The 23,753-nt window shown below is 32.6% G+C and overlaps 1 protein-coding gene across 1 annotated transcript; it reads right to left on the bottom strand.

Annotated features, from left to right (window-relative positions):
* Positions 1-26: 26 nt before the first annotated feature.
* On the bottom strand, positions 27-4,419 carry LOC134695517 (complement C1q-like protein 4). The gene is made up of 3 exons (XM_063556794.1): positions 4,324-4,419; positions 2,795-2,868; positions 27-820 (listed from the first exon to the last, which is right to left on the bottom strand). Exons 2-3 carry the CDS (start codon positions 2,856-2,858, stop codon positions 354-356), a joined length of 531 nt encoding a protein of 176 aa, XP_063412864.1. The 5' UTR covers positions 2,859-2,868; positions 4,324-4,419; the 3' UTR covers positions 27-353.
* Positions 4,420-23,753: the final 19,334 nt, after the last annotated feature.

The following is a 23,753-nucleotide window of genomic DNA, read 5'->3' on the forward strand; positions in this document are numbered from 1 at the left end:
CCGTTCTCTCTAAACAAATAATATATATATATATATAAGCAACAACAAAAATACAATATGGTAAGTTTATTTTACTTTTTTTTCAAATCCTTAACATTTTTTATTATATCTTAATCAATGAATTTTTTCATTGGTAAACTGCATATTTCGAAAGGGAATAAACTTTTTGTAAAATTTCTAAGAATAATTTCTTGAAAAGAAGCGTAATAACAATCCTAAATAATTTTCCGAAACTTTATGATAAAAGATGTTAAACCTCTAAACAAATTTGATTTATATAAATGAACGAAATATTTATCCAAACGATACTTTTTTTTTAACTAATATATGATATCTGATACATTGATTTGTCTTTATCGTCCGAACAAACTTGCTGCCGGATCGGAATACGGGATTTCTCCGATGCGATATCCGGAAAATGTGGTGTAGACTTGGTCAGCTTTTCCAAAGAGAGTAAATTCTTGTCCAGGTCTTGCTCTTACAGCAACAGTCTCCCCTTTGCGCAGACTCACAATGACGGTATTTCCGGCTGTTGAGTGACTGTTATAACCAGAGACAGATACTAATGAATCAATGTTTTTAACTAACTCAATCCACATTGCTTTATCCTGGTTAGAGTTGTACGCATGCGCATGGAACACATATACCCCTGTATCTGGAGCGGTGAACTCACCGGTGTCAATAGAATAGCCATCTCCGAAGTTAGAAAAGACTTTATCATAGATAATTGTTTCGGAGTAAGACATGTGCAAGGTGCTTGTTAACCCGACTGAGAAAGCTATTGTACCATGTTTCCCTGATCTGTCGTTCTGAGGTGGACCTACAATACACAATAAAAGTCATCGAGTTATAGTTATATTAATTCGGGTTTTATTCTACAGTTATCTTTAAATAATGATTACATTCAGTCAGTTCGCCATTAACTTAGTCTGAGAGCCAACGCATAATATATAATTGAATTCGTTTGACATACGAGTCAATATTTTTTTCTCTTTTATGCAAAAGTTCTATTTTAATAAACAGCTTTTCTAAATTTTCATTATGATTTAATCTGCATGGAAGTGCACAAAGTTTCAGCGGAATGAGAGAAAAAACCTAGATTCTTTATATGAAAAAATCGCGTACTTTTATAGGATAGCTTTCATCAAACGATAGCCTCTTTTACAACTATCGTCTTATATGGTAAAGGTTGTATCACTATGGGTGTCTTTCGCCATATATTGGATAGTAAATAACAGAGAACATAATAAGAAACTCATCCACTTTAAACTTAATATGTTCTTGTGTTAATTTATCTTATAAATAGCTTTAGTTTAAACATATTTTATTGTTCAAAACATATGGATTAGACACACGTTTTTTAACTAAGTTCCGTCTTCTTCATCTTATAAATAAATGGAGATTTTTGGTTTGCATAAAAATTTATTATGAGACAGCAATTTATCAAAACAAAAACATATCTACAGAGAATCAGTTCCAGACAAATTTTAAATTGATAACTAAATATATCTCAAAGGCAAGGACCATGCTGCTATACTGGCAGACGACAACTAACGTAATCATAATAGCTAAATCATGTTTCACCTTTTCCGACATGAGGAATAAATTGTGCGAGGCAGTCCCGATAACCAGAAGACACAAAATAGGAATAAAACACGACCCTGTCATTTTTTTCTACTTTTTAAATTCCGTTATTTATATGGTATCAATTTGTTATAGTTGTTTTAAAAGCTTGTTATTTTGAAAACAGAGGAGCGAATAATTTATAACAGTCCTTTTGAATTGCCTAATATTTTAAATCCTACATTTCACAATAACAAGCTTTTAACGGTTATAAATTGATAGAGTGATTGTTGCAAATTCCTTGGAGATCCGTTAAAACTAAAATAAAGTTTATTCAGAGGTTATAAGTCGTTTAATAAATGCTTATATATTCGTTATTAAGCTATGCAGATTGACTTTGAAGGACTTTGTTGATATATTTTACTAAAATGGAATGAAATAATGAATAAATGTGAAAATATGTCGATCAATGATATTCCTATCTTGACAACTAAGTCAAGTCTAAGACCCCCTTGGATTCATTTAATATTTACTTGAGGATCTGTATTTAATTCGTCTGTAAAAATTTCGACAGGTAACCTATAAAAGTCAGACAAAATAATACTGTAAATTCAGAAATTATTGCGTGCATTTATTATTGCGATTTTGTCATTTTAAACTTATATGCGATTTTAATTATTGCGTTTTCGAGATAAGTCATGCTTAATTCAGTTAAGATATTACAAAATGCGAGTTTTAATTATTGCGTTTACAACTCTTACGCATTATTCGCAATAATTAAAACCTCGCAATAATTTCTGAATTTACAGTAATATGATCTAATTCCTCATTAGAAGCTGTTTCTTTTCCCTAAAGTTCTCTCAATGTTAAATGACAACAAGTAGACATGAAATCTTTTTATCAGGTCATGAACTTTCATGTCATTTATAAACGCGCTGTTTAAAATAGAACAATTAAACAAAAATATCAAAGCTTTCATTTTTTTACATAAAGAAGGCCGTTAGTTTTCCCGTTTGAATTGTTTTACATTACCTTTTATAGCTGACAATGCGGTATGGGCTCTGCTCATTGTTGATGGCCGTACGGTGACCTATAGTTGTTAATGTTTGTGTCATTTTGGTCTTTTGTGGATAGTTGTCTCATTGGCAATCATACCACATCTTCTTTTTTATACTAGGTAGTATATATTAGGTGAAAATATTGTCCACTAAATGATGTTACAATGTCCTACCTGTTACTCTTCCAGTGCAGATTGTTAGTCCAACTACAAACAGTAAACACTCTAAGTACGCCATTCTTTGTACTCTACAAACAAACAATATATATATATATATATATTAAATATATTAATTCTCAATATACAGACACTAAAAAAAAATACAAATTTTAATGGATTTCAAAGATAATTTATTCCAAACAAAAGAAGAAACCGAAGAGCTATATACTTCTTTTCTTTTCTTCGTAAACATTGAGGCAGCCGTGTCACACGGTAGTAAAATGTAAAAAAAAAACTTAGTTACTTTTGAGATATTAAAATTATTTTAAAAGAAAAGGTGATACGATTACATAAAAATACTACTAGTAATTTTTTGGGCACTTCATAGCTTGCTGTTCGGTGTGACGCAATGCTCATGTTGAATGCCGTACCTTGACCTTATATGGTTTACTTTTATGATTTTTTTCTTTGATGGAGAGTTGTCTCATTGGCATCAATACCACATCTTTCTATATATATGTATAAACTCTACATTTGTATTTGATAATTCAGTCAATGAAAACAAAAATAGCACAAAACTGTTAAATGTAAGAAAATACAATTTTCAAAATATGCTAAACACTTTGTATAGTTTGACCTTTATAAATATTAAAAAAATCATTTACTTTTTGCTTTTGTTTGAAGTATTGTTTCATTTATCCTATTCTAAATATACTAAATGACAACAGAGAATTAAGAATATGCCGAATTAGTCGATTATATTGTTTGTTCTCTTAATGTCCAGTTTCAAATATTTCATACACATTGGGATAAATAGAAGACTAAAATTAGACAAACGCCATAACCGTATTATATATCCGGTGCATTACGTTTGCGCGCATTACCATTACATTTGCGCGCAAAAATAATTACGTTTGCGCGCAACTTTTGATTACATTTGCGCGCATTTTTTTAAAGGTAAACTCAGGTAAAATACAGGTAATAATACTATTATATAGAAGTCTTAAAGAAGCAAACGGTTTTTATATATGATATGTTAAGTTTGTTGGCATATTCAAAGGTCTTTATGTCTGGTATGTCAACTAACTATTCAATGTAGCATCATTTAAACATAATTTACTTATTCGCCTTTGTCGAAGAAGATTGATTGATTTATTGAGTTTTGCTTGTTTATACGTCAAGTGGAGAATGTTACACATTATAACAAAAATATAATTTACAATACCAGCTATATTTCAAATTACAAATTGGAATTAATCATTTAAAAAGGCAAAATGAATACATATCTTATTCAAATTATAAAACTAAAAGAAAGAAATTTTAGCATATGTAATTTATAAATAAGCAAGAGTCCTAAAATTAGTTCAATAAATAGTTAACAAACTTGAAATTTCAAACGGAAAAGTTTTATTTTGTTTTCTTGCCGCAATATTAAAACTAATTATATTTATCCATGCACCTCTTGTTGAGTAAATTAGTATCAATATAACATAATAATTTCAATTTCAAACAATAAAAGAAAAAACATTAAATGATAAACTTACTTCAAGTTTTCTCTTATTGCACACAATAATTTCGTACTGTGTGTTGATGCAGTTGCAATATTTATAAAGCTCTGAAGTGGGTGGGATTGATTTTTATGTCGGTTCTGGAAGGACATATTTTAGTTGTTCCGCTGTGGTATTTGGTCTGTGTGACTTATCTTGACATATTGACAGTTAATACTAATAATCAAAATAAAGAAAACCCCATTCATTAAATTAGAATGTAACGCCCTCTACAATTACTTCAAGTATGTCTTATTAGATTTTCTTGAACAAATTTGACTTTTTTTAGTTGGAAAGTATGTTTCATTCTGTCTCTTCCTAAGGAGGTCGGCTTCTCATAATTCACATAGATTTGGGTTCGAATGCTTAGGATGATATCTTTCCTTTTGTGTTCGTAAATTTTCGGCAATTCTTTCTCTTTTCTTTATGTGTTTATTACCCATTACACCTTGTTCTCTCTTTTCTTTATGTGTTTATTACCCATTACACCTTGTTCTCTCTTTTTTTTCATATTTGAGCAACCCCTAGAAGTCCTAGCTTTTTCTTTTCTTTATATTTCAACATAACGTTATTCTGTAATTGTTGACCCATTCTTATTCAATATTCGTTTTTTTCCCCTTTATTCTCCTTTTGGGTAACTCCATCTATATCCTAATAAATTCCCCCATTCAGGATTCTCATTAGATTTCATAAGGATTGTTTCTGTTTGATTGCATGCTATTAGTAATTAGAAGATGTTTATACAAATCTTTCTAAAATATAAAATAAGAAGATGTGGTATGATTGCCTATTAGACAACTCTAGGGCACCGTACGGCATTCAACATGCCTTTGCGCATGTAATTTAGTAGAAGCCAAGCATGAAAACACAAGATGCATACAACTAAGTATTTAATTACATTTTTGAAATAAGAAAAAAAAGATTTCTTTGAGGGGCTTTAAGGAATTTCTTTTAAAAAAAGTTCGTCCTTATAGTAGTCAAGATCAGTATATATTACCTTAGAGAAGTACGTCATAATAAAAACAATAAATAAACAATGTAAAGTAAAGGTTTCGTTGTCTATGTTTTGATTTAGCCTACAAAATATGTATGACAAATTTGTATCAATAAACTGTCATTTCAACAGGTGCTTGATTCTAAATTAAAGGGTGGGTCTCAAATAGAACCAGTTTCTCAGTACGATCAAAATATTTAGATTTGTATTTCATCTTTGATATATAAGATACATTTATTTACTTTACAAATTTTGATATGCTAACTACTTGTAAATCTGCAAATCACTGATCAATTCAAGTGCAGTATTTATTGACAAATACATGAAATAGTTGTTGTTAAAAGTATCCATGCTGTCGTGCCATGCATTAAAGCATGATGTATTTAAAGTTGATTTCTGATGACGAAGATGGCTCATTGGTGTGACAGTTAGGATTGCCGTATTACGTATGGAAAGAGAATTAAGGAAATTACAAAAAAGAATGACATTGAACTCGGACATCATACCGTATAGCGGGTTATTTTCGCGGGGTGTAAATTTTCGCTTATTTTCGCGGATAGAACAAAATCGCCAAAATAAATTCCGCAAATTTAAAAGTGTACATGCAAAGGTATTGATGAAAGTTTAAAATCCGCCAAAATAATAACCGCCAAAATATTTCGTATACCTTATTCAATGTTAATCGCGAAATTTTACACCCGCGAAAATAACCCGCTATACGGTATATATATAAGATCTCATTTCAAAGGTTTTTTTTCACATGTTGTAATCTCGGGGTCGTTCATAAACACATGTATCTTGACTTAATTTTTTTTAAAATAGTTATATATCATGCATGCACGCTTTATAAGAAGTCCTAAGTTTCATTGGCTCGCTGAAAACACAAAGAACATTCGTGCAATTCTTACACCAATATCACCAGCAGTAGTTGTGCTAACGTTACAGTTTATGGTGGAATATATTAACTCAAGATAACGCAAAAGAAAATAGACTTTATATTTTCAGACTTAACATCTAAAAGCGCTTGATTAAAATTTAGAGCTGCTGATTGAAGAGTTCATGTCTGCAGGATTACAGTCGACAACGCCAGCACAGGACTTCATGTCTTCAGAATTAAAGTCGACATCGCCATCGCTGGTGTTCATGTCAAGAGTGATACAGTCGACAACGCCAGCGCTGGTGTTCATGTCAACGGTGCTACTGTTGACACCGCCAGCGCTGGTGTTCATGTCAACGGTGCTAGTGTTGACACCGCCAGCGCTGGTGTTCATGTCAACGGTGCTACAGTCGACACCGCGAGCGCTGGTATTCATGTCAATGGTGCTACTGTCGACACCGCCATCGCCGGTGTTCATGTCAATGGTGCTACAGTCGACACCGCAAGCGCTGGTGTTCATGTCAATGGTGATATAGTCGACACCGCCAGAGCTGGTGTTCATGTCAATGGTGCTTCAGTCGACACCGCCAGCGCCGGCGTTCATGTCTTCAGGATTAAAGGCACCATCGCCAGCGCTGGTGAGCATGTCAATGATGCTACAGTCGATATCAGCAGCGCTGGTGTTCATGTCAATGGTGATACAGTTTACATCGCCAGCGCTGGTGTTAATGTCAATGGTGCTACAGTCGACATCACCAGCGCTGGTATTCATGTCAATGGTTATACCGTCGACACCGCCAGAGCTGGTGTCCATGTCAATGGTGCTTCAGTCGACATCACCAGTGCTGGTATTCATGTCAATGGTGCTACAGTCGATATCACTAGCGATGGTGTTCATGTCAATAGTGCTAAAGTCGACACCTCTAGCGCTGGTGTTCATGTCAATGGTGCTACAGTTAACATCGCCAGCGCTAGAGTTTATATCTTTTGATCAAATGTGCAGTTGACATCGTCAGCGCTTAAGAAGTTGAATGTCATTTAATGCACCTGACTTTACAGATCCAGAAGTAGATTGAAAAAAACCTTATAAATGTGTGTTAGAACAAGAGGGTTGCATGGCGTTATATCTGGGAACAGTATATCTTATATATGTTCCTGGTTATATAAAGAATTAAATATTGTAATGTAAATGATAAATATCTGGTCAATTTAAGAAGTAAGGAGCTAGAAGCTGATATAAAAAATAAGATGTGGTATGATTGCCAAGGAGACCACCATCTTAATATACTGACCGACTTTAGAAACGCATAACTAGATTTGTTTTTGTATATCCCTTTTTCAAATATTCAATTTCTTGTAAACAAACTTATGAACATAAATTTCTTTCATTACTTCGATGTTTAAAAAAAATCCAGGTCAAAAGTTGAATTGATTACGTCATTTTCAACATTCAAATATTGTGCTATACACTAAAACCCTGGTTTTCCCCTTACAAATGAACGTGTAACCGTAAGAAGCAATGGCTACCTGTAACAAACGCCAAAATGATTATCAGAAAGGTCAACCAATTCTGTTCGGCACGTTTTCGGTTCTATTTTCACTTTCTGATTTTACCGTTGTTCCACCCATTACAATGTGTCTTGGCAATTATGCGGTAAAAACCTTAAAGCTTTAAATGTTTTTCTGTAGTCAATTCTTTGGGAGTTCAGTTAATGGGAAACATTTATGGCATAAAGCTGTGCAAAATGGCATTCAGCAATTTGATTAGCATTTGACGTTGCGGTCGTAGGTCTGTCTCGCAAATGCCGCTGCGTAATCAAATTCTATTGACGTTGCATTGTCACTACATGTTGAAATGGTCATTGATGGTCAAATCACTTCTAACGGTATCATTTTCGAAAGGACAGTTGAACGAGTTTCTGACGTCAAATTGTCTGGTTGCAGCACGTTCACGTTTTCCTGTTTGCAGTATTCTAAGGGGTTGATTCAGTTTTTTATTCCTCAGTCTTTGCAATATGGGGAAGCAACATTTGTCGCTCATTTCAGTGTGTCCAAGGATTGAAAGAACTGTTTCACTAAGAAAAAAAAAGAAAAAAAATCCTTTTTTTGCTCGAAATTTCGCCTTCTGAAATTCGGGCGATCTCAATTATTCGGAATGTTTAATAATAATCATAGGGAAGTCAGATGTTAATTTTTTTGAAGGAGAAAGAAGCATGATAAGCATGACTGGTAGTTGTATGAGGATTACACTTTATTTGGTAAAAAAACATCTACAAAATGAGTGTTGCGTTTCCAAAGTCAGTCAGTATATCACATATATTTTGAATTTCTTTAATTATATTAATTTTGGTGCTTATTATGTTCGTAGTTGACAAGTATAAAGACTTAGTTTAGGGTTTCGTGAAAGTGCATAGTTGGGCCAATTGAAGGGTATACAAATGTGACCTGCACTTTTATGAAAAAAGATCAACTTTGTTTCGATTAATAAATGTTATAAATACATCATAATCTCCCAAACTTCGCTTTAATCTTTTACAATCTTTAAAAGAGCCACTGATTAAATGAAATGGACTCGAAATCATGAATTGACCCTTTGAATATGAAAGTTTTTACCGCTAACAAATTATGGTTTGATGGTCACTTAATTCAAATAGAAGGTAATTTAATTGCAATGTGTAAATTGATAATATTTGTTGATTTCAAAATTAAAAGTAGAATTTATAATAAATGTGTTGTAGAAATATTTTACCTTTTGAATCGTGTTTACTAGATTAATTTTGATTTGTACTGTCAAATAAAAACTCATACGATCAAGTATATAAACTTACATACTAACTTAACCCTGCCAGAATGTAGTAGTACGTACAACATTAAAGTACAAGTATTCATACTATCATAAAAGTGCAAGTCTTCATACTGGTTAATACCAAAGTGCATTTAGTTAAAATGTTATACTGTAAATACAAGTATTTGGTAATGGTATTAAATCTTTGGCAGGCTTTGTGTTATTTATCCATTCTGTATGGAGAAGGTGTTATGTGGTTTGTCGTAACATGTCAGATAGATAAGATAAGATAATTTTTATTAACCAATCATGGTGCCCAAAATTTGAGCTATACAATCAAATGAATGAATTACAAAATAAAGCACAGAAAATGATTAGAATGATTAAAGTACATTTAGGCAACAAAAAACAAAAACAACACATGAATACACATGTACACTAATTAACCTGATATAAACCAAGTTATTGACAAAACATAGTTGTTATGGGTGCCACTGTGACCTGGAGAAATAACATAATTCTTTATAGTACTACGTCTATGGGAGACAACTCCTGATCAATTTTATTTCCTATAATTATATATCTATCTATATTTTTCCAACAATATTTTCTATAATTTTCTTTCGTTCTTCAAAAAGGGAGTGCAATAAATTGGATAAGTTTGAAGTTACAAACAAATCTTCAGATGAAAGAATCCAAACAAATTTCATTTCATCAGATAATCTTGAAAAATTTTTGAATTTGGAATTTAAATTAGATAGATGTTGAGATCGAGTATCTTTTAGAACAGGACATTTTAAAAGAAAATGTAGTTCGTCTTCAACTGCGTTCATACATAGCTTACACTTTCTGTCTTCGGCTTTAATCCCAAAATACCTCCCTCTTTCGATTTCAAGATCATGACAGCTAGTTCTAAACATGTATGTGTGGCAATATTGGAATTAAGAGTTATTTATTAGCTCCCTTTTTAGCTTGAGCATATTTACATTTTATATAATTACTATTGTTTACATGAATACTTTTACCTGTGTTTATGTACACAATAACTTTACTCCTTTTCTTAACCGGTTATTGATAGGTAAAAGTAAGATAGTGTTGGTTAAATTGCAAATCTTATTTCAAGAAAGTACCATTTAATAAGTCATTTTGTTATTTTTTATATGCTGAAATCACATATATCACAGTGTCAAGTAAATATACTTATCTATCAGCAAACAGTACAGTAATAAAGATAAAAAAAAGTAAACAGTACAGTATAATAAAGATAAAAAAAAGTAAACAGTACAGGATAATAAAGATAAAAAAAAGTAAACAGTACAGGATAATAAAGATAAAAAAAAGAGTAAACAGTACAGGGAGCTTAAATAAAAATGCTGTGGGATATTTTTGTGTAATATGTAATATATCTGTTGTATATATATGTTGAAGAATTGAATAAAGATAACAAAAAAAAAAGCAAACAGTACAGCCATGCAAGTACTGCTCTGAATCAATTCGTCTCTTGAATGTTGTGGCTTTATTTAGGGTTTAAACGTTAGTACTTGGGACCAAAATGGTTTAAATGATACAGTTAAAAAGCTCAATTTAAAAGCCCTACTTAAAGTAAGACATTTTCCCCCTTTATTTAACTTTTGTATTGTGTACAACTTACTGTCTTAATATTAAAATATTTATTGTGTATTTTGGTATGAAATAAATATGATAAATTATGTATTATTTCTTTAAGACTTCCTTTCCTAGAATGCTGGCTTATACTTGTACAAATCATTATCCGGTCAAGTATTAGCTTTGGCCTCCAAGAGAATTGTCCGTTATGATGGTTGCTGTAGACACTTGTCCCATAGTGTGACAAGGTGTCCAGGGCAGAATTGGTCTTCATAGTTTATGTAAAGAACCTGGTTTTATTTGGTTATTTCATGGCTTCGCTTGCATTAAGTAAAAAGGTATCCGGAAAACGTTACTTTTACTTGAATGTTAGATCAGTCCGTTCACATTTTGGTGCCGTGACCATACAAATTGCCCTTAACATTTCTGTTATTTTGTAAAATGGCATATTCAATGGATTATGCAAGCGGTATAAGCCAGCATGATAAAGCAAAAATTGAGCATTCTGATAGATTTTCAGATAAAGATGAAGTTAAGTTTAGACATGAAAAAGATTTCAATTTTAGTACTCCATTAAAATCATTTGTTACTTTATCTGAAACCTATGATGATTCAGTAAGGGATAAATCTATATTGAAAAATCCAGATTATAAAGTAGATAGAAAATTTACTCCAAAAAGATACCAAGAACCACATTTCAGTAGAAGAACAAGTTATGAATTGTATAATGATAGGGATAGATTAAATAAGAACCAAGGATCAGATTATCCCCCAAACAAGAGAAATGTTGATAGGGATACATTTTTAGAGGACTGTCAACCCTTAAATAGGTATTCAACTTAAAAATACTTCAGTTATGATTTAAATAGGCATGAAGGGGTTAAGCACACATCTTCTCTTCATAACTTGCCAAAACATGTTACCTTACATGAAAAACGTATAGTAAGAAGAGAAAAAGAGCCTCAATCATTTGATGTCAAAACTATTGACTGGCAAGACTATTTGGTTCATTTTGAACAAAATGCAGAATGGAATAAATGGAATGATTTAGAAAGAGCTAAACAAATTGTTATGAGTCTAAGAGGTCCTGCTCAGAAAATTTTGAGTACTTTAAGTAAACAAGACCTTGGAAATTATAATAAAATTAAAGAAAGTTTAAATAATAGATTTAATTCTAGAGAAAGAGAAGCCGCATATGTTTGCGAATTTGAAGCAAGAAGACATTCTAAAGACGAAACTGTTTCTGAGTATGGTCAATCTTTGAGAAGGTTACGTTACTTGGCTTTTCCAAATGAATAACAAGATTCTGAAAGGATGGAAAAAGTTCTTATACTATAAATAAATTCATTAGAGGATTAAATAACTTGGATTTACAAAAGCATGTCCAGTTTCAGTGTGCAAACGCGTTGGATACTTTTATACGCAATTAAATATGAAGCATTTATTAATCCTCAAAATAATATGAGAAGCCAATGCTAATTAGCAATGAAGTCCCCATTCAAGCAATTAAGGATAATAAAAAGGAACGTACAGAGTTATTAACTCTTGATCAAGTTGCTAAACTAATTGATGAAAAATTAAGTCAACTTAAACATGTTAATGCAGAAACCGAAAATAGGAACGGATATTAACAAAATAGGCCTACTAGGTTTAATAGTAGTGACAGAGGAGGGTATTATAGGAATCAAAACAGCACGACTGAAAGAGTCTGCTATAAATGTAATGAGATAGGACATATTCAGTACTATTGTCCATTGAACAATCAGGGGAACGATTAAAAGCTGATTAAGGGGCCAATACTTCAGCTGTTAAAAATTTAGAAAGGCTTCAAACCAAAATTGAAAGTTTGATATCAGATCCAATTAAGAGAGTTCAAATACATTTAGTGAATCAAAATTGTCTTTTCGATTTTTGCAAAATTGATGAAATTGATCTTGTTGATACTGGATCACCAGTTTCTCTGATTTCCTTTGATAATTTTGAGAAATTAAAACTTATTTCTCAGTTGATTAGTCTAGATAGTATATTAACAACTGTCAATGGCAATGCTTTAAGTGTTAAAGACAAATGTATTTTGAATATAGCAATAGGTCCTTTATTAGTTAAACAAGAAGTTATTGTAGCTGATATAAAAGGGTAATCTGGGATCTTAGGAAGGCATTTCTTTGAACAAAATGAAATAAATGATATTCAAATTAAAAGCCAATGCTTAAGTATCAATGGTAAGAGTATTCCTCTTTTTGAAGAAAATAGTTCCCAGTGTTCAAGAATTTAGATATTCAGGCAAGTTTCAATTCCTGCAAATAGTGAAATGATTATTGAAGCTTCTAAAAGAGATTCATTTGTAGATGGTATTGGCATTATTGAACCATTAGAATGGGTGAAAAGTAAAGGTCTTTTGGCGGCAAAAAGCCTAGTTGATACAGAAAATACAATTCACCTACCTATCATGAATTTGAATTCAAAATCAGTTAAACTTTAAACAGATTGCACACTTGATGACAATTGATTAAGTTTTTGATGAGGATGATGCTGAGTCGTCACAAACAGATTCAAAATCTAATGACATATCAGTACAAGTTAATACTTTAAAAGATATTGAATTCTCCGAGCATTTAAAATCTATGTTAGATAAAGTATCATCAGACTTAAAAGAGGAAGAGAAGCAAAAACTGTCTTCACTTAAACATGAGTATAAAAATATATTCGTTGGTCCTGGTGGCTCTCTTGGGCGAACTGATAGAGTAAAACACTATATAGATACAGGTGATTCAAAACCTGTAAAGATATCCCCACGAAGAGGAGCTTTGAAACAGAGGGATGTTCTTGAAGAAGAATTGAAAACAAATTATTGACAAAAATTTAATTAAACCCAGTTGTAGTCCATGGGCAACACCAGTGTGCCTTGTGAAGAAAAGGGATGGGTCTATTCGATTCTGTGTGGACTTAAGAAAATTAAATTAAAGAACAGTTAAAGACGCCTACCCTTTACCGCGTAGTGATGGCACTCTTGATACCTTGAGCGGCGGAAAGTGGTTTTCATGCGGTGATTTAGCCAGTGGTTATTTTCAGGTAGATGTTGCCGGAGAAGACAAATACAAAACTGCCTTTTCGACACATAAAGGCTTATATCAGTTTTTTGTAATGCCGATGGGTTTATGCAACTCTCCCGCTACATTTAGACGGCTAATTTTGGGTATTTTCAATGGCATCGTTGTCTTTGTTATCTGGATGACGTCATAATTTATGGAAAAGACTTTGAAACCCGTATTTCAGTGTTTTAGAGAAGGAAATCTTAAACTGAAACCGAGTAAAGTCAAATTTTTGGGAAACATTGTCTCTGCAGAAGGCATTAAATGCGTTTCAGAAAAGATTCAATCGGTTCAGAATTTGAATACACCATCAAATGTGAAAGAGTTACAAAGGTTTTTAGGCTTTGCGGGTTATTACCGCCATTTCATACCAGATTTTGCAACCATCGCTCATCCTCTGACACAGCTAACTCAAAAGAATAAATCATTTATTTGGGAAGATAACTGTAAAATCGCTTTTGAGACTTTAAATGAATGCTTAACAACTGCACCAACATTATCATTTCCAAGTGAAGATGGCGCTTACATACTAGATACAGATGCTAGTCAAACAGGAGTTGGAGCTGTTCTTTCGCAAATCCAGAATGTTGAGGAACATGTCATTGCATATTCTAGCCGAACTTTAAACAGAGCACAAAAACAGTATTGTACTACAAAGCGTGAACTGCTAGCGGTCATTATTTTTCTTGTGCTAATTCAGACATTATCTATATGGCCAAAAATTTACTCTACGAACAGATCATGCGTCGCTCAAGTGGCTCAAAAATTTCAAAAACCCGGAAGGTATGATCGCGAGATGGATTTCTATCATAGACACCTACGACATGGAAATTCAACATCGCAAGGGTTCATTGCATACAGACGCAGATGGTTTATCTCATACACCAAAACGGAAATGTAAACGAAGCAATTATCCAGAATGTACCGAAATAAAAACAGATATAGAATAATTTGAAATGTCAAATCAACGGATTGGATTGATGACTTGAATACTATTAAGGATGGCCATGCCTCCTGCTTAAGTATTCAATCAGTTATCAATGACACGGAAACTGACGGCGACACTGATGGCCTCAAGGGTTGTCTTGCGACCCATTTAGCTATCAGACCGGGCAATGTCAATACAGAAAAACATAACATTAAACTGGCTCAGTTATTGGTCGAATTCGCAATTAAGAGAAATGCAAGATAATGACCAAAATATAAGTTTTATTGAACAATTTGTTACAATCTGATGAAAACCCCCAAAAGTCCAAAATTCAAAACAAATTAAAAGAAAGAAAAATTCTTTAAGGGTTATGGGAATCCTTGACCATTCAGAATAACCTGTTATGTAAATTTTTTGAAAGACAAAATCAGGGGCTTGTTTATCAATTTGTAGCTCCGGAACAGATACGAAATTTCATTTTTCAACAGTTACATTGTACAAAATATTCAACTCATTTTGGAAGAGACAAAACTTTAGATCTCATAAAGAAAAGATTTTATTGGCCAAATTTGTCAGATTCTATAAAGTTATGGATAAATAGTTGTGATATTTGTGCTAAAGGGAAACCTGGACCAGGGAAAGGGAAATCACCTTTGAAATCCAGTGTTTCTACATATCCTTTGGACAGAATAGCAATTGACATCATAGGTCCTTTGCCCATTTCTACGGGTGGGAATGAATACATTATGGTAGTGGAAGATTATTTCACTAAATGGACAAAATCTTATGCAATACCAAATCACCAAGCTCTTACAGTAGCTGACAAACTTGTTACAGAATTTATTTGCAGATTTGGCTGTCCATTCCAAATTCATACAGATCAAGGCCGAGAATTTGAATCTGGCCTATTTGCCTCCATTTGTGACAAATTAGGAATTGACAAAACTCAAACATGTCCATACAGACCCCAGTCTGATGGAATGGTTGAACGTTTCAATCAAACTTTACAATCTATTCTACGTTTATTTGGTAATGAACATAGAAATGATTGGAACGATCACATTCCAATCATTAATATGACACACAGAGCCACTCAACATGCAATAACAAAATGCTCTCCAAATATCTTGATGTTTGGACATGAATTAAGATGTCCAATTGATGTTATGTTTGGCTTACCTCAAGGATATAAAAGTATACATTATCCAATTGTATATGTTGAGTGGGTTCAAGAATCTCTTAGAAATGCATTTCAGTTAGCACATACACAATCTGGTTTAATTGCAAATAGACAAAAGGAAAATTATGATAAAAATATAAAAATTAGAAGTTTTGAAGAAAACTCATTTGTTTGGAGATGGTATCCTCCAGAAACAAATAAGAAACTTGGATTAGGCTGGACTGGTCCATACAAAGTTTTTAAGAAAATTACTGATTTGACATACAGAATACAAAAAGACACAAGTACTAAACAATTAGTTGTACATGTAGATCATTTGAAACCATACCAAGCTACACATACTCCAACTATACTAGAGAAAATCGTTACACTACACAAAAATGTACAAACGTTAACTCCACCAGTGACATCTCGCTTTGGTCGTGTTATTAAACCACGGCAAATATTAACACTGTAATTTTGTTTTATTGTTTCGCTCATTTACTTTTAGTACTTGTCTACATTACTGTTTGTGATGTTGTGAAAGGGCCCACACGTCATCATAAATGGTATTGTTAGAAGGTATGCATATATACATAATTTTTGTGTTTGTTTATAATATATATAGGAATAATGAATATTTTTTTACTGTAGATTTATACAAATTGAATTCAGTGACTTAGATATATATAAAAAAATATATATATTACTGTGAACAGATTTATTGAAGATAGACAAATTTATATGTTTATTAATTATGTATTTTCAGAATGGAGTTACAATAACATGTGTGTGATAATGAATATAAAAGTTTTCAAAATGATCACTTCAGAGATTTATGGCCAGCTGTTGGGGCGTATTGCAATATAGAAGAATGTGGAAAAACCCAAGTCACACTTTGGTAGTGTACACAAAGAAAAGCTGACCTTATATACCTGTCAGATATGTGATTTGTCTAGAAGGAAATTACAGGTACTGAAGAAACATCTCGTTAAGGACCATACATGCTCTGAAGATAGATAAAGGTGTATAGAGGTTACTAATAAACATTTCATTGATCCGAAGAATGTTTTGCCATATCGAGTGGGAGACGTACAGGAAAGGGAAGAAGCAAACCAAGCGAGGGAGAAGGTTGAGGAAATGAAGAGAAAAGCCAAGGAAGAGGCTCAAGAAACACGTAAACGATATGTTGAGAAGGGAAAAAAAACAAAAGTAGAGGACACACACTATAATTCGAGGGACGAACATTTAAAGTTTAATTTCGTAAAGAATACTTTGACCAGGACAGTAATAAAAGCGAAGAAAGATTGACATTTTTGTTTATATTCCGTATATACATTTATGGAATATTTTCAAAAATATTTTTTAATATTTTGATACATATTTATTGAACTTTTGTATACATATTTATTGAACACTTTGATATATCTTTTATATACATTGACTATAACGTTTACAGATTTCTTCATTATTTTTGTTAGATAAAATGATGACATTTGATCTTTAAGTGGGGAGGGATGTGGCAGTATTGGAATTGAGAGTCCTTTTTAGCTTGAGCATATTTACATTTTATATAATTACTATTGTTTACATGAAAACGTTCACCTGTGTTTATGTACACAATAACTTTACTCCTTTTCTAAACCGGTTATTGATAGTTAAAGGTAAGATGGTGTTGGTTAAATTACAAATCTTATTTCAAGAAAGTACCATTTGTTAAGTCATTTTGTTATTAATTACATACTGAATTCACATTTAATACATTGTCCAGAATTCATACTTTCCTCGAAGGTAACTATCAGTATTCATTACAGCCATGCTGTTTACTATTACTGTTCTGGATCAATTCGTCTCTTAAATGTTTTTGGCATTATTTAGGGTTTAAACGTTAGGACTTGGGACTAAAATGGTTTAAATGATACGATTTAAATGCCCAATTTAAAAGCCCTACTTAAAGTAAGACATTTCCCCCTTTTTTTAACTTCTGTATTGTTGTACAACTTACTGTCATAATATTAGAATATTTATTGTGTATTTTGGTATGCAATAAATATGATAATTTATGTATTATTTCTTTAAGACTTCCTTTCCTAGAATGCTGGCTCATACTTGTCCAAATCATTATCCGGTCAAGTATTAGCTTTGGCCTCCCAGAGAATCGTCCGTTATGATGGTTGCTGTAGACACTTGTTCCCTAGTGTGACAAGGTGTCCAGGGCAGAATTGGTCTTCATAGTTTATGTAAAAAGCCTGGGTTTATTTGGTTATTTGGTGGCTGCGCTAGCATTAAGTAAAAAGGTATCCGGAAAACGTTACTTTTACTTGAATGTTAGATCAGTCCGTTCACATATGTAGATACCCTCATTCTAACATATATGAACATCCTGGAGGGTGAAATAAACATATCTCTATGTATACTAGTGTTGTTAAATTGTACAGTTTCGTGTAACCGGTTACTCGGATAGTCGTTCGACCGATTAACCGATAGTTTAATAAGTTGATCATGTTGATGTTTAAAGGCCTTACGTGTTCGGTTTTTTTTAAACGATAATCGTCTTTTGCCACTATAAGGCTTGTCTTTGAGGATTCTTTGCGAAGTATCTACTATGGCGTATGTAATAACTTCAGATTGAGAAATAAGAACCTTCTTGATTTCGTCAAATTGAAAATGTCTGTAACCGATGTTTCTTCCATTTTCTCATGATGTCTCAAATACTATTTTTATATCAAAACATGGTAATTTCATATATTTTCTTCAATGTCAAATCTATAAGCCTACATTATGTAAAACAGAATAGTTCAGCAACATTGATGAAGCTTCGTCCTATTCCTGCATTTCTAATCTGCAGTGTCCATATCCGCCATCTTGTTTTCTCTTGTTTGCTTGTGTTGGAATATCATTTTACTTGAAATATCTTTAGTGAATACCAAACTCTAGAGAAAGTACGGGTTACTCATCAAATGGCTCCACTTTGTATATATATGTTTAAAGGAAGGCCAGTACAAATATTACATTTATTATTTTATAAGGAAACCTGCCTTAAATACTTAGAAGACCTATATGCTCTCATACAGCTGAGTAAATTGACTATTAAATGTGAAGTAGACAACTTCTACATACGAAAATCGTGGTCTTTTGACTTCATATTTTGTGTCATTGTGATTGTTGTTAGTGACGGATACAGAGGATGTGGTGTTCGGAGTTTTCCCCTACTTATATGATCAATGTTTAAAAGGGGGAATACTTGTTTTAATTTTGTCATTTTTGAACCTTTTATAGCTGATCATGTGCTATGGGCTTTGTTCATTATTAAAGGCCGTACGGGGACCTATAGTTGTTAATGTCTGTGTCATTTGGTCTCTGTTGAAGAGCTATTTCATTGGCAATAATACCAGATCTTCTTTTTTTATATATGGTTGGAACCCTTAGATGATCCTGGGTAGGACTGCCTCATTTTGAAAATGGCATGATCACCCCTGGTTGTCTTATTGACACATATTCTACATCTCCTTTATTCCAACCGTTATTTGAGTTCCAATATTTAGTATGCAATGGTTGTTTTATACGTTTTAGCGTTTTTGATTATAGCAAGGCGATATATTACATATACATGTACGACAGACAGAAAAAAACCCAGATATACATAAACGATATATTGCAATTGCTACCAGGTGTCTTCTACTTAGATATTGATGTAAGTTAATTAAGAAACCATAACATTGTTATAACTTCATTATTAGTCGCAGACAATAGACATAAAACAAAACTATATATTATTATCGTGTGACTATTTGTTTATTTATGGTCGAACAGTTGTTGTTGTTGTTTTGACGGTTCGTGGAACACAGCATTTCTTTCCTGTACATAACAAGCTACCAATCCTATCTTCTTTCTCAATCAGTATTGAACATTTTGTTCTACATGAGCCAGGGATTAGATCTTGACTCGGACATACTTCACTCAAGGTTAAGGTTATAATTCAACACAGATATACACTAAATATATACAATGAATAAGGTTTCCTGAAACGACATAATAAAAGACTACTTTGGTCTTTTGTGGATAGTCTCATTGGCAATCATACCACATCTTCTTTTTGATATAATCGAGCGCGCAGAAAATCGAGCCAAAGTACAACCAATACATACCTGCCAAATGTCACTTAACTGTCAAACATCATTAAACTGAATTTGAAGGCCCCTTTGAAGATTTTGTTGTACTATAAGAATCCTATTGTTTGGATTAAGAACCATTTTGCACGTAAAACCTGCATGGGCATTTTAAAATTTTGACAGGTATGCCAATAAACTATTTATTTATTTTACATAATAATATAAAATATATTTTCTGTCTGGCTATATTCTGAATCCTCTAGTCTTATCCACATAGTGCCATTTTTTTTTTACTCGTTATCCCTTTACTATTTATTACATTTTGTATTGAAGAAGATGTTGCATGAGTGTTACTGCAATACGATTTGCTTATTATTTTATTACACAACTTACAGCAGACGTTTTTCGTGTCAAGTGTAACCCTGTTTTGAGAGGAAATTCAATACTTATTACTTTATACATAGACATCTTCCTTTCTTCTAACAAATATAAACATTCGTCTGAAATTTTTCACAATGCAACACGTCCTTGTAAGACAATATCGCTATTTCATATAAGAAACGTTGTTATCGATTCGCTTCTTTCATAGAGTGTCAGCAGTGTTTGTATTCAGCTTGTTATTTTATGATAGCGTAGCGAACATCATTAAACTGTTTATAACGAAGTAGCAAACACACTTAAACAATGTTAGGCTCTGCCATTTTCATTTTGTTTCGAGTTGTTAGGTTTTGACAAGCATGTTTGGTCTCTTCATTTAATAATCCTAAAAATTAATGAATTTGATTTGTGGGTTGTTTTGATTTCTTTTTCCTTTTAAATGTTTTCTCAAATCAAATACTGTGGATTCATTTATTTTCGTGGATATCAATCTTGGACTGAGGAAACATTGTACGTATTTTCGTGGATATTTGATTCCGTGTATTTTTCTAAGTCTGCTTACAACCTTATCGAAAATGTTTGCGTGGTTGAACATTTTAATTCGTGGTTAACCTTTACCAACGAAATTAAACACATTTGGTATCTAACGAATAATAATGAATTCATAGAATCAAAAATGGCCGTTTCTATACTTATTGTTATTTCTTTCAATATTGACTTTTAAATTATTGATGCAGTGAACATGAGCGTAACTACCACCACATTCTCTTTCTCAATTGTAAAGGATACCCTCTGGTTTTTGTGTATGAGTTACAATGGATGCTCCCAAATTCACAGTTTGGCTAGGTGTTAGTGCCCCTGCTAATCCCAGTCCAACAGCACCAAGTCCATCTCCTAATGCAGTTCCTAAACCACCACTAAATCCACCGGCAGAACCGCCAAATATACCGGCAGAACCCCCAAAACCACCACCCAATCCACCAACAGAAAAACTTCCTTCTCCTCCCCCTCCTCATCCACAACGTTTTGATAAGCCTCGTTTTACTAAAAGTTCATACATACCAAAGCATAATAAACTGTCGGTGAGAACTAGGCCTGATACATTTATCAGAATAAACAGTTTGTAAGCAAAATGTTCGCCTGAAATATAAAAGATATTTGTAATTACATTGTGTTTATATCATAGCATATTTTCAATCAAAAGATTTGTTTTATTCATTCCCAGTAGGTACAAACTATATGGGTTTTTTTTCAAGCCATATTTGCCATAAAACACACTAATATCGAATAAATTACAGTTCATCTTTAAATGTGATGTTAATATCCCAACCATTGCATATCTTTAATATCTTTTTTTATTAAGTTTACTACAAAAAAAGGGACTCAAATGTGTCCTTAAAAAATGAACTACACAGATATAGGTATATCGTCAAAGTTAAATGGCTTTTTTTGTCTTCCTGTGAGTACTATAATATTTAAAGCTGAATAAAGACATACTATAAGATAAAGAAAACTATAGGTCACAACAACCCTTGTAGATTTCTTGAAACAAATATTTGATTGTTCAGTTACTATCATTCTTACATTGGGTGGTGAAATGTTAGGGGTGGACTAAGGTTTTAAACATTCAGACCCTTTTATATTGGAATGTCGTTAATCATTAATAACTATATTTATATTAAAGAAATTCCTTTTAAACAAATAATTAATGACTAAAGTTTGCAAGTTCAAAATGCAATTTTTTATATTCTTGGACTTTTTCAAGAGTGTCTAGATAATAGATTGAATACCACCCAATGTTGATATCTTAAAAACAGAATTGACAGTACTAATATGTAAGATCCGTATACGTGCTTATATACTAATGATTGAAAAAAGAGGGACAAAAGATACCAAAGGGACAGTCAAACTCATAAATGTAAAACAAGAGAGGGTCGAAAGATACCAAAGGGACAGTCAAACTCATAAATCTTAAACAAACTGACAACGCCATGGCTAAAAATGAAAGAGGACAAACAGAAAAACAATAGTACACATGACACAACATAGAAAACTAAAGAATAAACAACACGAACCCCACCACAAACTAGGGGGGATCTCAGGTGCTTCGCATGTGGCACCCGTCGTGTTGCTTATGTGATTACAAATCCGGTAAATAGACTAATTCGGTAGATCACATTCATGAAAAGGAAGGGGATTGTAGTTACGACGTAAGGAACATATCCGATATCATTTGTGAAACGGTTATTCCATAACGGTCAACCAACTCGTGATGGCGTCCGTAAAATTTACGATGGGATGATTTCAACTTCACCATTTGGAAGTCTTGGTTTAATAGCTTCCTTGTGAGCAGTAACCCTCTATCAAGAAAATCATGATAGGAAATGCATGATTTCTCATGGGAGGGCATCTAATTATTCCCAGAAATGAGCGATACTGTTCTGTGTGTAATTCTGGTCAAATTGAAAATGAAAAACATATTCTATTATATTGTGAAAAAGACTAAATCTAAAAGGCCATATTTTACCAAAAGGTTAAAATATAATTGATGATAGTGTCTTTACTCCAAATTTGAAAACAAAATGAAAATAACATAAACTTTTTATTTAATAATGATTCATAAACAATAATAAAATTGACTTCTTATTGATGCGATTGTGCGTATAAAATATTTATATTTATATTTGTACATTTGATGAAAATAACTTATCTTTATACTGTACCTTTCATATCGTGTTATATTGGTGTATACAATTCTGTATAATAATAAGAGGCAAGGAATACTGAAGCGGTTTATAGTTCTCAAAATTAGGAAGTTCTATAATATCTTATCAATGAGAAATCTCCGATTGTTCGTCTTATCAGTACTTCCTGATTTTTCTAGCATCAATCACCAGCGTTCGTTTAAATTGTTTCACCACTGTGCGAACTTGAGGAAACACGTGTCAAAGCAGAAAATGGTTAACCATGGAAGTGCAATGCTTCCATAGATGACTTATGGTCACAAAAAAACCCTAAGCAATAATGTTCACCTGTTGATAACTATTAACATTCACATGTATCAGCTAGCATTTTTAAATCAAGGTAGCAATGATGGTTAAGGTTTATACATTATATGATACTTTTTGCGTAAAAATGGCAAAATCTTAAGGATCGAGACACCATTATCAATCTACAAAATTAATTGATACAGTTACTGTTTTAAAATATTTCCTGGTTTCCCTCATTGAGTCCATCAGGCTCAAGAGTCCGTAATTGGTGCATCCAAAATCTATCTCTCTTTCTCTCTTTCGTCATCCTTGCTTGTCAAATTATTTATTGTTTTCAACAATTCGAAATGTGACGTTTTCAAAAGCAAATCCTTCTGTTAAAAGATGTCTTGTGATTGGGTAGTTCGACACGTTAAAACACAGGTACATATTTGCTTTTTGAAATAGGATGTTATAAATATGTTGTATATATTTTCTAGTTGTAACAGTAACTGTGCGGATGGGGTG

Source organism: Mytilus trossulus, chromosome 13 (genome assembly GCF_036588685.1).
Source record: "Mytilus trossulus isolate FHL-02 chromosome 13, PNRI_Mtr1.1.1.hap1, whole genome shotgun sequence".
Classification (NCBI taxonomy): Eukaryota; Metazoa; Mollusca; class Bivalvia; order Mytilida; family Mytilidae; genus Mytilus; species Mytilus trossulus.